Below are 14335 nucleotides of genomic sequence, written 5' to 3' on the forward strand. Positions count from 1 at the left end.
TTCATTATCTAATTCATGTCTTACACAAAGAGAAATGAGCTAATGTGCCTTATCAGATTAAAAAAAAAAAAATAGTCACCATGAGTGATGTCCAACAGGACAGGATCTTAGCAAATCCCTTCTGCCTCCATAGTCCTGGGTTTCTAAATACCTATAAAGCTACTAACCCACAGTCACAGCTCACAGGCTCATTCACAGCTTTATGTTGCTAAAGCAAACAGTCTGGGCAGAAGAATGACAGCATTACCCTCCTTTCTGATTATCCTCCTTTCTGCATCCTGATAAACTAATGATTCGCTTTCCTGTTGGGATTCAGCCCCGACTGGGTAGCTTCAAGCTGTCAACTCAAGCAGACCCTGATGATATCACACAAACCTCTTCCTCTCCTTCCTTCCCGGGTGCTTCATTCTTCATGAACCAGCATCAACATCCAGCCTACACATGGAGCCCGGGTGTAATTACCAAGGCAATTTTCTGGCCCTGGAAAGGCTCATATGAAAAGCAAAGGCTTCTTTTTGCCTCACTTCTCCAAATACAACACAAAATGCTATTCAGAAAGCTGCTGGTTACAAAAAATTCAATCCTGTAAGTCTCTGTAACCCGTTTTTACCTGCTCATCATAGATTGTACTTGGGCAGACATTTCAGTTGGGTTTAAGCCTATCTCTTCAGAAATTAAAAGCATGCATTGCCTTTGAGTGCTTTTGAGTTGATAGTTAAGAGAACCACCCACTTAGTAATATCAGTGAGTCCAAACTTATGCATATTTATGAAGTGAGACAGTTAATTTGGAAAAGGCCATAAAGTGAGTCACTGATTAGGTTCTAAGATGCTACTCCTTTTTGAAACTCTGAACACTGGGAAATACTATTGTCAAATGAAAACATAACTGACCATGACACAAAAGATGAAAACTTGTTACCTTTTATTTCTCTTGCAGTTTTATTTTTCTGTTTTCCAGATAAATGTAGAATTACATACTTAAAAAACCATTAAAAAGACTTGTTCAACACATATAAATAACAGCAGTTACTTAACAGAATATTTTCTCGATACTTTTACATGAAGACAGAAAGCTTTAAGGCAATATTTTAAAGTAGGCATTTCACTTTGTATTAGGGCCAGAATTGCTCTATTGCATTATGTTACCTGTCATGCCCCCTAACAATAGAACTTGGCAGTACTCATTGTGGCCAAATCTTTCAAGATTCAGCAATCGTGACTAAGCTATGCTGTGACATTTTCTGGGCAGGGACTTAAGGAACACTCGGGAGTTTGTCTTTGTTCATTCGTTTGCTTTTTCTTTACAATTTCCAGACCTGCCACTAGCCCCACCTAATTTACTCAAGGCATGTTCTGAGATCAAAGTCACATGACTACTTTGCTTGCCATTTCAAAATATTAGACAATAATTTGACACCTTGTGTTAAACAATACAGAGGCAAAAAAAGGGGGGGATGAACTCACTCTAATTAAAAGAAATGTTGAGATCTCTCTATATATGTATCTACATCTCTAGATCTCTCTATACTCAAGTACAGTGAAAACAAATTCAGTGGTTAGATTGGAAAGTTTTCTTGTCTTTCTCTGGATGCCTCCTAGGGGATTAGCCCAGAAAAACCCACTTGAAAGTTTAGAAAGATATTTCCACTAAGACAGACTTCATTTTAGTCAAGCCAACTTACCCACTCTGGCAGACTGGCTAAATGCTCACCAAATCCATGAATTTCTCCTTCCCAGCATACAGGCTGATTAAATTTCCCAGCCACCCTTGCAACTACAAGTGTCCAAGAGATTGAATGAAGGCAGAGGTGACATATGCCACTTCCAGGTCTGACCCATAAAACCTTTCCAGGAATGATCCTGCATTGTCTTTCCTGAGTCAGTGGCCAAGGACTTGGAGTCAGGAAGGGGCTAAAAGATAGAAGATGCCTGGTCCCTGAATGACCATATGGAAGACTGTCAATCAAAAACACCACAGCAGACCTCAGGCAAGCAAGAAAAATGAGAATTAGGCACTTCTGCTTAAAGCAGTTGGACTAACCTAACTAGTACTAAAGTCTCCTATTCAATCACTTGACCTTTGCATATTTTTTCTCATTCAATCCTCACAATAACTCTATGAGATAAGAACTATTATCCCTATTAAAAATAAGGAAACATGGGCTAAGAGAATTTAACTGCTTTCTTAAGTGGGTAACTTGACAAGTTGGTTTAGAGTGGCTCAGTTCAGTGGGAGTTTCTTGTGGACTTTATCAGATTAATTTGCAAGTAGCCATCCAGGAAAAAAAAAAAAAAAAGATCCTTTTTGTTTTTCTTGCATTTGGATTCACAAAGCTAAAGAGTAGAAGATCTAGGGTTCAAATCCAGGTAGGCCCAAGTCCAAAGATTCTACCCTTGACCACCCTCACAAATTAATACATATATATTTTTAATCTCAAACCTATGGGCATAAACCCATAAATAATTGGAATCTCTCAGTGTACCTAAGTAATTAGCTTAAGTACTAAGGTTAACTACTAGGCTTTCTTGGTTGGTTTAAGATGAATAAATTATCAACACATTGGATTACTGCCCCACAGCTTAGAAAATCCTTACTGAGTGAGTGCTCTGGCAGAGCACTCTGCTGGGCCATGCATATCACTAGCTGGAGGAACAGACAGAAGGGGTCTCTCATCCTCCTTTCTCTTCTAATTTCTTAGACTCTTTAAATAATGAAAGGACAAAAATTAGTTTTAGATTCCTGCTCAGTGCACAGGAAGGCACTATCTCTTTATTTTTTAAAAAATAATTATTTATTTATTTGGCTGCCTCAAGTCTTAGTTGCAGTACGCACACAGGGTCTTTGTTGCATCATGTAGAATCTTTCATTGAGGGGCACGAATTTTCTAGCTATGGTGAGTGCGGGCTCCTGAGCACATGGGCTCAGTAACTGCACAGCATGTGGGACTTCAGTTCCCCAATCAGGGATCGAACCTGTGGCCCTTGCATAGCAAGGTGAACTGTTAACCACGAGGCCACCAGGGAAGTCCCAATATTTCCTTTTATTTATTTATTTTTTTAAACTAATTTATTTATTTTAATTTGGAGGCTAATTACATTACAATATTGTGGTGGTTTTTGCCATACACTGACATGAATCAGCCACAGGTGTCCCCCATCCCATACCCCGCTCCCACCTCCCTTCCCATCCCATCCCTCTGGGTTGTCCCAGTGCACCAGCTTTGGTTGCCCTGTTTCATGCATAGAACTTGGACTGATCAATGTATACTACCATTTCACATATGGTAGTATACATGTTTCAATGCTATTCTCTCAAATCATCCCACCCGCACCTTCTCCCACAGAGTCCAAAAGTCTGTTCTTTATATCTATGTCTCTTTTGCTGTCCCGCATATAGGGTTATTGTTACCATCTTTCTAAAGTCCACATATATGCATTAATATACTGTATTGATGTTTTTCTTTCTGACTTACTTCACTCTGTATAATAGGCTCCGGTTTCATCCACCTCATTAGAACTGATTCAAATGTATTCCTTTTGACAGCTGAGTAATATTCCACCGTGTATTTGTACAACTTTCTTATCCATTCATCTGCTGATGGAAATCTAGGTTGCTTCCATGTCCTGGCTATTGTACACAGTGCTGTGACCAATATTTCCTTTTAAAATGCAAGTCAAATAAAGACAGAAAAAGAGGGCAGGTGGAAGAAACTCTTTCTTACTTATGGAGGATTAAAAAACTCAGATTTCCTAGTCTTTTTAATAGAACAAAATCAACAGGCCAGTCAATGGCCATAAATCATCTTCCCTTTAGCTGGAAACCTAGGGTTAATTTCTTCCACTGTGTACCAGTACACATTAATTTCACGCAAGCACACACTCACACAGTTTCATTGTCAGGTTCTCAGCAGCATAAGACGTGTTGAAGAAAATATGGAAGTGTCTGTAGGTGGGAAGGCACTCCCTGCTGTAGTTACAGCACAACAGATGTGGGCCTTGACCACAAAGGTGCTGCCCATCTGTCCGAAACAATGGAGGGGCACAGGCAGCAGACCTCCCAAAAACCCCTGTGACAAGCCTTCCGAGTGGTGCCCATCCAGGACTTTAGAGGCACTGGGCTAGCAGAAGTTACATTTTCAGCCGTGGCCAAAGTTTTGGGGTCACTCACGATAGAGATGAGAGATCAAATTGCCAACATTCATTGGATCACAGAGAAAACAAGGGAATTCCAGAAAAACATCTACTTCTGCTTCATTGACTCCACTAAAGCCTTTGAGTGTGTGGATCACAACAAACTGGAAAATTCTTAAAGAGGTGGGAATACCAGACCACCTTACCTGACTCCTGAGAAACACATACGTGGGTCAAAAAGCAACAGTTAGAACTGAACATGGAACAATGGCCTGGTTCAAATGGGAAAGGAGTATGATGAGACTGTATATTATTTCTTTCCTGCTTATTTAACTTAGAAAGAGGAACTAAACAGCCTCTTGATAGGGGTGAAAGAGGAAAGTAAAAAAAGCTGGCTTGAAACTCAACATTAAGAAAAAAAGATTATGGCATCCAGTCCCATCATTTCATGGCAAATAGAAGGGAGAAAAGTGGAAGCAGTGACAGATTTTATTTTCTTGGGCTCCAAAATCACTGCAGATGGTGACTGCAGCCAACAAATTAGAAGACACTTGCTTCTTGGAAGAAAAGCTATGACAAACCTAGACAGCATATTCAAAAGCAGAGACATCACTTTACTGACAAAGATCCATATAATCAAAGCTATGGTTTTTCCAGTAGTCATGTATGGATGTAAGAGTTGGACCATAAAGAAGGCTGAGCTGAAGAATTGATGCTTTCGAACTGTGGGGCTGTTGAGAGGCCCTTGGACTGCAAGATCAAACCAATCAATCCTAAAGGAAATCAACCTTGAACATTCATTGGAAGGACTGATACTGAAGCTCCGATACTTTGGCCACCTGATGCAAAGGCCCAACTCATTAGAAAAGACCCTGATGCTGGGAAAGACTGATGGTAGGAGAAGGGGTGATAGAGGGTGAGATGGTTGGATGGCATCATCAACTCAACAGACATGAATTTGAGCAAACTCCGGCAGATAGTGAAGGACAGGAAAGCATGGCACGCCGCAGTCGATGGAACCGCAAAGAGCAAGACGTGACTGAGCAAATGAACAGCAACACATGGTAGAGATGATTAAAGATCGTCTCCCACATCTCTCCCAGGTGATGGGAGACGTCTCCATGCCAACAGCACTTATTTCACCTCTCTCTATTAACTATAAAAATTTTCTACAGTTTTATTTTACCACATAACTCTTATAAATGACTATGCATTGCAGCTCTTTTTATGTGTAGTATCCATGAAGAGAACTTTGGATGGTGAGTAAAGTAATGGGCCCAGGTCCAGATTCCATGGCCAGGGCATTAAAATGTATCACTGAACTTCATTTTTCATGCTCGCAAATTAGAAATATCCTATTTTCCCTGGACCCAGTGAAGAGCTGAATGCACCAAAATTCTACACATATAGAAAAGGGGTTTCTTGGCCATTTTTTATGTGAGACTCCTTCTATCAACTGGGAAAAGATGGGCTTGATAAATTGTCACTAGAGTTCTTTTTTTTTTTTTTTCATGTTCTAGTAACATTTAATTCAAAAAAGCAGGCATCTGAGCCATGGGCCATAGTTTGGTAGCACCTGGTCTGTAAGACCCAAAAAGGCTTCCTGTATATGCCTTTTTTTAAGTGCACAGTTCAGCAGTGTTCAGTATATGCTCACTGTTATGAAACAGATCTCCAGAACTTTCTCATCTTGCAAAAGGGAAACCATCTATCTATTCAACAACAATCTATTTCTCCCCACAGCTCCTGGTAATCACCATTCTACTTTCTGTCTCTGCAAGTATGACTAATTAAGATCCCTCATATAAGTAGAATTGTACAGTATTTGCTCTTCTGTGTCACTAGAATTCTTAGCAACAATACTGTAAAGATTAGAACAATCTTTTGCCCAAAGATCATTTTTATAAATTACAACAAGGGGAGAGAAGAAAAGCATGAGATGTTCTGCACATGTTTCACAAGTTGTTCTATATCAGGATCACTGTAATAGGTCTGTAAGAAAGAGGGGTGCTTGCAAGGTGCAAGATGGGCTGACTCATAAGTACATCATGAAATCAATGCAGTGGGTGACAAATTGAAAAAGAAGAAAAGAACAGAGCAATAGAATTGACTATGTGAAATACATCATAACAAAATGCACATTACAACTGTTGTTTTGTGTAACTGGATGGTGAAATAAAATACTCTTTTTCCTATAGATCAAGGTTGAAAAATTTGAAATCCTTTGTAATAGAGAGTATAAGAACCATGTGTCTTAGTCCAAAATGAGACAGGAAATTTGGAGTTGGATGTCATCACTGTCAATCAGGGCTGTAAATCACTAAGATTTTGCGAATGTTTGTTAATGCAGCATAACAGCCTGCTTTGATATAGACACGATAGGAAAAAAGAACACGAGCTTGGTATTTGTCTACAAAAAGATTTTGTGCTGGTGGGCATTTCAGGTGGGGACACCTGAGTCTTGCTGCTCAAAATGTAGCAACAGACCAGCAGCAGCAGCATCACCGAGAGCTTGTTAGAACTATAGACTCCTGGGCTCTATTCTAGACCTGTGACCCAGACTCTGCACTTTAACAAATCATTGAATCCAGACTGACTCGGATGAAGATTAGAGTTTGAGAAGCAGCAATCTAGCAGTTTTTGATAACAAAGAAGTACAAAGTATGAACTAAAAATTAGTAGTAAATACTTCCTTAATTACAAATTAGTTGTGAGACTAGTAAAAATGAATAGAATACAGGCGACATAGATAAACTGACCCTTTAAATAGGTGATGTCGAATGTCACTGTATAAATTTGGTCATAATAAGACTGTAAAGGCCGAAGAAATGTTTTGTACTATAATCTGGATTAGAGACAGAACTTTCAGTCCTATGCATCTCATTTTCGGGATGTGTCTCACAGTAACTGGTTCTGTTGCTTGCCTGTTTTCTATCTTACACTGCCCATTCCCCGGGCACCCTTGGTTCTCAGGATACACTCTTACCTCTTGGGGTTGCTGGTACTGAGAGGCCATCAGAAGAAAAGCTCTCTGGGCCTGGAAAGCACTATGCACCATTTCTGCCTGGGAACAAAAACAAAACGGCAACAGTTTAATGGTGTGAGTACCTGCACAGAGACTTACCATATGATCCAGCAGTCCCATCTCTAGGTATATATCCAAGAAAAATGAAAATGCCTGTCCACACAAAAAACTTGTAAATAAATGCTCACAGCATCATTATTCATAATAGCCAGAGAGCAGAAAGAACCAGAGTGTCCATCAACTGATGAATGGACAAACAAAATGTGATATATCCATAACAATGGAATATTACTCTGCAATAGAAAGAAATGAAGTGCTGATCCATGCTACAACATGGGGGGAACCTTGAAAACATTATGCTGAGTGAATGAAGCCAGTCACAAAAGACCACATTTGTATGATTCCATTTATATGAAATGTCCAGAATAAGCACATCTACAGAGAGAAAGTAGATTAGTGGTTGCCAGGGGCTGGCGGGAGGGAGGAATGGGCAGTGACTGCTAATGAGCATGGAGCTTCTTTCGGGGGCAATGCAAATGTTGCAGAATTAGACAGTGGTGATGGTTTCACAACGTGGTGAATATACTGAGGATCACCAAATCATATACTTTAAAAGAGTGAATGTTATGATATGTGAAGTATATCTCAATGAAGCTATTAAAAAATTTTGAGCCTCAAAGTGTAACTATTTTCCAAAGGGTGTCTCTGCTATCCTCTTTCACACCCTGATTTGTTCTACACTTGATAATGGAAAGAAAACTGTCCCTTAAGCTATCCCCATAAAGATACGGTCACCTGGGACTTTCCTGATGGCCCAGTGGCTAAGACTCTGTGCTCCCAATGCAGAAGATTCAGGTTTGATCCCTGCTTGGGGAACTAGATCCCACGCTGCAACTAAAGATTTGCATGTTGCAACTAAGACCTGGTACAGTCAAATAAATAAACAAAAATAAATATTTAAGATATGCTCACTGAGCAATAGTAGTTGCTACAACTGTTCAGTTAGATGGCTCTGGAGGAGACTTCAGGTCTACCTGGACTCAACACCCTAAAAGGAGTTGAGCAGGTGGGAATGTCTTCAAATACGTGGTACCATATTCTCTTATCCTTACCATCTACTCAGTCTTAACTAGTTGATTAATTCTTTAATTTTTTTAAATTCAAAAAGTTACAGAAGAGTATCAAGAAGAAAATAATTCCAAATGTTTATATCACACACAATTAGTTTTTAAGAAAAGTCATACAGTTGTTTTCATAAGACAAAGCACAATGATTCAGAATATTTGTTTAAATCCCATAAGTTACAAAGATTAAAAAATTTTTAAAAATACCTCGTAACCTAGAAATAATCATTATTAATACAAGATGAACATCACAGCATCCATCTTTAAAAATCCATATGCAGACAGACATTGGTAAAATGGGACCATACCCTAAGTACTATTTTTTAAAATGAAAGTATAAATTTTCGTTATAATTGGATACTAAAGATGAAAGAGAAAGAACTGATAAGCTTCAAATAAAAGTTTCTGCACTATAATTATGCATCATTCTAAATGATCTAAATGATCATTCTGGACTTCCCTGGTGGCCCAGTGATAAAGAACCCGCCTGTCAATGTGGGAGATGCAGGTTTGATCGCTGGGTTGGAAAGATCCCCTGGAGAAGGCAATGGCAACCCACCCCAGTATTCTTGCCTGGAGAATTCCATGGACAGAGGAGCCTGGAGATTACAGTCCACGGGGTTGCAAAGAGTTGGACACAACTTGGCAACTGAGCATGCACACAAATGATCATTCTAAGATAAAAATATAAAATATTAAGAGACTGGAATACTTATGTATTTATATTTTAAATGACATAATGCAATTTTAGATGATACTAATTGACTCCTTGTTGGGAAAGACAAGAGCACAGGTCTTTCCCACTTCTTTCTACCTCTGGTCTCCATTTTTCACTTTGTTTTAGTTATTATTCTTACTGTAATGCTAACCCCATAGCTCCTGAGAATTACTTCTACATTTAGACATACCTAGTGGTTCTCACCAGTTGTTTTACCATGGCTTCTCCATTTCTGAGTTTTGATTTTTTTTTTTCCTGGCTAGACTCCCATTATCAAGTATGTTCCTCAAAAAGGTCTCAAAGTTGCTTAAGTTCTTCAGTCTGAAGCATGTCTCCCTGTTGTCTATACATTTTAACAACATCTTGGCTAGATATAACATCCTTGGGTCTCTCTCTCTCACCACGTGCAGAAAGGACAGCAGTGACTGTGGCAATGCACAAATCTAAGCCAGCTTGACTGTTTTCTCCTTTGTAGGAAACTGACTTTTCTATTCTGACACCTGAAGAATTATTTCTTTATCCTTGAAGCTTAACAATTTAAGTTATGTCTGGATTTTGAGCATTCTGTGTTATATTTCTTGGAATAGATTTGGTCCTTTCATTTATGGTACATTTTCTTACATAACTTTATCTTTCAAAATATGTTTTGTTCTACTTGTTAGATTTTCTACTCAGGGGTTCAAACAATTATCTTCATACTGTATAATATTTGAATGATTTCATACCTTTTAGATTCTCTCTGCCTTTCATTTCCTTATCTGTCATCTATAATTACTATGATTATATCAATACTTTTCTCTATTGTGATACACAGATATTCAGTAGGGTCTCATATACATTAACATTTCTAATTTATATTTCATTTCTGTATTAATGTTGTTTTTGATTTCGATTCATTAGACTTCAATTTCCCTTTGTATTTCATTCTTACTGTTCTATCACCTTAAGCTATGCTGTGTGCTCACTCAGTCACGTCCAACTCATTACAACTCCACAGAATGTAACCCACCTGACTCCTCTGTCTGTGGAATTTTCCAGGCAAGAAAACTGCAGCAGGTTGCTATTTCCTTCTCCAGGGATCTTTCCGACCTACGGATTGAACCTGTGTCCCTTGCATCTCCTGCACTAGCAGGTGGATTCTTTACCACCGCGCCATCTGGGAAGCCCCTGAAAAATATTTTTAAAATATGCTGCTGCTGCTGCTAAGTCGCTTCAGTCGTGTCCGACTCTGTGCGACCCCATAGACAGCAGCCCACCAGGCTCCTCCGTCCCTGGGATTCTCCAGGCAAGAACACTGGAGTGGGTTGCCATTTCCTTCTCCAATGCATGAAAGTGAAAAGTGAAAGTGAAGTCGCTTAGTCGAGTCCGACTCCTAGCGACCCCATGGACTGCAGCCTACCAGGCTCCTCTGTCCATGGGATTTTCCAGGCAAGAGTACTGGAGTGGGGTGCCATTGCCTTCTCCGAAAAATATGCTAATACTCTTATTCAGTTTTAAGAGTCTAAGTTACACTCTAATTAAGCCACAGTGAGAAATCTGTTTCTGTTCATTGTCTCATTTCCTCTGAGACAATGAACTTTCCTTTGCCTGCTCTGTTCCTCTCTGACACACTATTTCTAGTAACCCTGTGGGTGATTCCTTGAGCATTTTGCCACCTTACTGGAGACTGGTTTATTTTCCACTTCAAGCAAAAGTGTTCTTCCTAATCTTCTAGGGCCGGATGGAATAGGAGACAGGAAAAGGGAACGCTTAACTTTTCTCATTTCTCATCCAAGGGTTTTTTTTTCCCTCTTACTGACAAGAAAATGCTTAAAATAAAACCAAGATTTGTAGATCATTTACATTTAGAATGACAAATTCATCATCATATACATAACAGATTAAATCTTATGAATATTTAAATGAGGGTATATTTTCCTTTTTGGAGTACACCATCTCCTCTTTGTCCTGGCAGCCTGAGTGTTGGGATTATGTTGCTCAAAAATCTCAAATTTTGGATATTCCTTAGGGAAATAGAGGATTTTCAAATTTTACTGTCCTAGAGACCATTATGACCTCCTGAACATGAAGCTCAAGAGTAGCATGAATGCTTATCTATACATCAAAACATTTATTTTCAGTGGTTCAGAAGGACTTTTGTCAGTCTCTAATAACCACATTTCCAAATAGAAGCTTATGAAATAAAACTTTCCATGGCTTAGACATAAATAAAAGAACTGCACTTCTCCCACAGTGATGATACAGAAGTATGGTCCTCATCTATGGTAAGCCTTGTGGAGTCATCTGAATCATAGTTGCTGTGGGAACAGCAATTTGGGATTGCCTGACTTCTACAGTTAAAACTGCAGCTCAGAGATGGCATTAACAATATTTTTGTAGTTATCCTAAGATGAACACAATCACTGCCCTTTTTTACTTTCCTGAGCAACAACATTTAGCTCTTTGTTAACAGAACAATTTTCTGGCAGGTCTGATTAGGTGAAGATGGCCAATTTCATTAATTAGTCTCTCCCCCCACATGGCCTTTCACTCAGCAACAGCGGTGGAGGTTGGAGGACAGAAAGGGTGAATATTTAGCTATCTGCTTCCACTCTCCCTTGGTGTAGACAAATCTTTCTGAGGATTCAGCTGTGTACTTCTTCCGGCTCCCTGGAACTCTGGGCGTGACTAGCAGACTCTAAACTACATTCATTTTTAATCTAATCCATTCACATTTCAAAGAATTTTTATTCCATCTTTGAGGCATTCTGATCTACCTGCTTCTTACTTCTGGAAAGTTCCATGAGTCCCCTCAACCAGACAGCATCAGTAACAATTCCTCTGAACCTGCTGAGTTCTGATAACTTGAAAGGAAGAATTTGGCTCACTCAGGCCGTTCAAAACATTGTGAAAGAGAAAGTCCAACGTAGGGATTTTCAGTAACGACAAATAATTGAGGGTTTTGCTGAGTTTGTTCTTCACACATGTGCCAGGCTCGGAGCGCCTCAGTGACCTTTGTGGGTATACATGCGCATCTATCTGCCTGTGAGCACGTGTGTGCAGAGAGGAAAGGGACAGTGTTGGTAAGAGACAAAGTTGTGCATTTTGCTTGAATTCTATCAATTTTCACTTAGGTGACTAGAATTCTTGGACAGACAGGTTGGGGTATGATCTTGGCCTGCAGTCTGAGGGGAAAGAGTAGGAGAATGAATTTCAGTCATCAGTTTAAAGCAAGCCTCGGGATAAACAGACACCAGTTAATATGACTTATTTTCATTTAATCCCCCTGAGAGAGAACTGGCTCCCCGGGGAAGCCCAATTGGTCTCTGGACACCCATTAAAGCTTCGCATTATTTCATTGGGAAATCTATAGGCCACAAAGCACCATGTGGGTGATAAAATGAGCAAGGTGCAACTGGGAGAAAGGGCACAGGTAAGACTTGGAGGAGATGCAAAAAGCATCCAGCTAGGATGCCTGTGCTGAAGGTATTTCCAGATCTTATGACTGTATCAGTCCTCTTCTTGTGAACCAGACAGCAAAGGGAAGGGGGTCCTCTTTCTCTGACTGAAGGTCAAGGGAATGGGCATCTGCTCATCAGGTGCAATCTGGGGGCTCTGGGAAGGTCACTATCAACACCACCTTCACCTTCCTCCCCAACGAGTCTGCCAAAGTCCCGTATTTTATAATTAGAGGTGCTGTGTTTTTAGATCTGATTCCTTAGGACCCTTTAATCTATCCTAACGGTGAAGTCTCTTGAGTTTCATCCAACAAAAAGGTAAAAGAGAACCTGACAGATGAAAGCAAGGCAGGAAGATGAGCTGACAAAAAGAAGTGATGGGAAGCCAAAGCCAAGTTTCACCCACTTCACGATTTTGCTTCAAACAATACTGAAGATGCTTAATCTTATAGACATGAACACAAGCACCAACCGTACAAAGTCAGGTTATCAAAGCTGTCTGGATTGACATAAAGAACCATGAAGAAGGCTGACACCAGCATTTCTCCACTGGTTTGCATTAAGTTTGCATTATAGTCACCTGGTGAAAGAATGTCAAAGTGAAAGTCGTTCAGTCATGTCCGACTCTTTGCGACCCCATGGACTGTAGCCCCCCAGGCTCCCCTGTCCATGGGATTCTCCAGGCAAGAGTACTGGAGTGGGTAGCCTTTCCCTTCTCCAGGGGATCTTCCCAATTCAGGGACTGAACACAGGTCTCCCGCATTGCTGGCAGGTTCTTTACCAGCTGAGTCACACAGTCACCAGGAGGCTCTGTTAAAACAGAGATTGTCAGGATTCACCCCCAGGGTTTCAGATTCAGGAGATTTGGGTGGGCCCAAGAATTCACATTTCTAATGAATTCTCTAACAAATATTGCATGCTGTAATCGCTTAATTAAGTTTCAGGAGAGTTTCTGTTGATTCTTTTCAACTTTCTACATAGATGAAGGTCATGTCATCTGTGATAAAAGACAGTTTTATATCTTCCCAGTCGGGGTGCATTTTAGTTCCTTTTCTCACCTATTTGCGTTAGCAAAAATTTCTAGTTTGATGTTGAAAATGATTGGTGAGAGGGGACATCCTTGCCTTGCACCTGATCTCTGATTTTCTTACCATTAAATATGATGTTAGTTCTCAGTTTCTTGTCATTGTAAGAAAACTCCATAAACTAGGACTAGAGGGAAACTTTTAAATTGAGAAAGTTTCCCTCTAGTCCTAGTTTATGGAGTTTTTATCATGGATAGGTGTTGAAAGTGAAAGTGAAAGTCACTCAGTTGGGTCTGACTCTTTGCGATCCCATGGACTGCATGCAGCACACCTGGCCTCCCTGTCCATCACCAACTCCCGGAGTTCACTCAGACTCATGTCCATTGAGTCGGTGATGCCATCCAACCATCTCACCCTCTGTCGTCCCCTTCTCCTCCTGCCTTCAATCCTTCCCAGCATCAGGGTTTTTTCAAATGAGTCAGCTCTTTGCATCAGGTGGCCAAAGTATTGGAGTTTCAGCTTCAACATCAGTCCTTCCAATGAACACCCAGGACTGGTTTCCTTTAGGATGGACTGGTTGGATCTCCTTGCAGTCCAAGGGACTCTCAAGAGCCTTCTCCAACACCACAGTTCAAAAGCATCAATTCTTTGGTGCTCAGCTTTCTTTATAGTCCAACTCTCACATCCATACATGACTACTGGAAAAACCATAGCCTTGACTAGATGGACCTTTGTTGGCAAAGTAATGTCTCTGCTTTTCAATATGCTGTCTAGGTTGGTCATAACTTTTCTTCCAAGGAGTAAATGTCTTTTAATTTCATGGCTGCAGTCACCATCTGCAGTGATTTTGAAGCCCAGAAAAATAAAGTCAGC

General features: G+C 40.1%; 1 protein-coding gene across 1 annotated transcript in view; it reads right to left on the reverse strand.

Annotated features, from left to right (window-relative positions):
* The window catches only part of CAP2 (cyclase associated actin cytoskeleton regulatory protein 2), a 134996-nt gene that overhangs the window by 73660 nt on the left and 47001 nt on the right, over positions 1 to 14335 (reverse strand). Inside the window, 1 exon segment of the mRNA NM_001098979.2 lies at positions 7120 to 7197. Within this exon segment, the coding sequence (NP_001092449.1) occupies positions 7120 to 7197 (78 nt within the window).

Source organism: Bos taurus, chromosome 23, assembly GCF_002263795.3.
Source record: "Bos taurus isolate L1 Dominette 01449 registration number 42190680 breed Hereford chromosome 23, ARS-UCD2.0, whole genome shotgun sequence".
Taxonomy (NCBI): Eukaryota; Metazoa; Chordata; class Mammalia; order Artiodactyla; family Bovidae; genus Bos; species Bos taurus.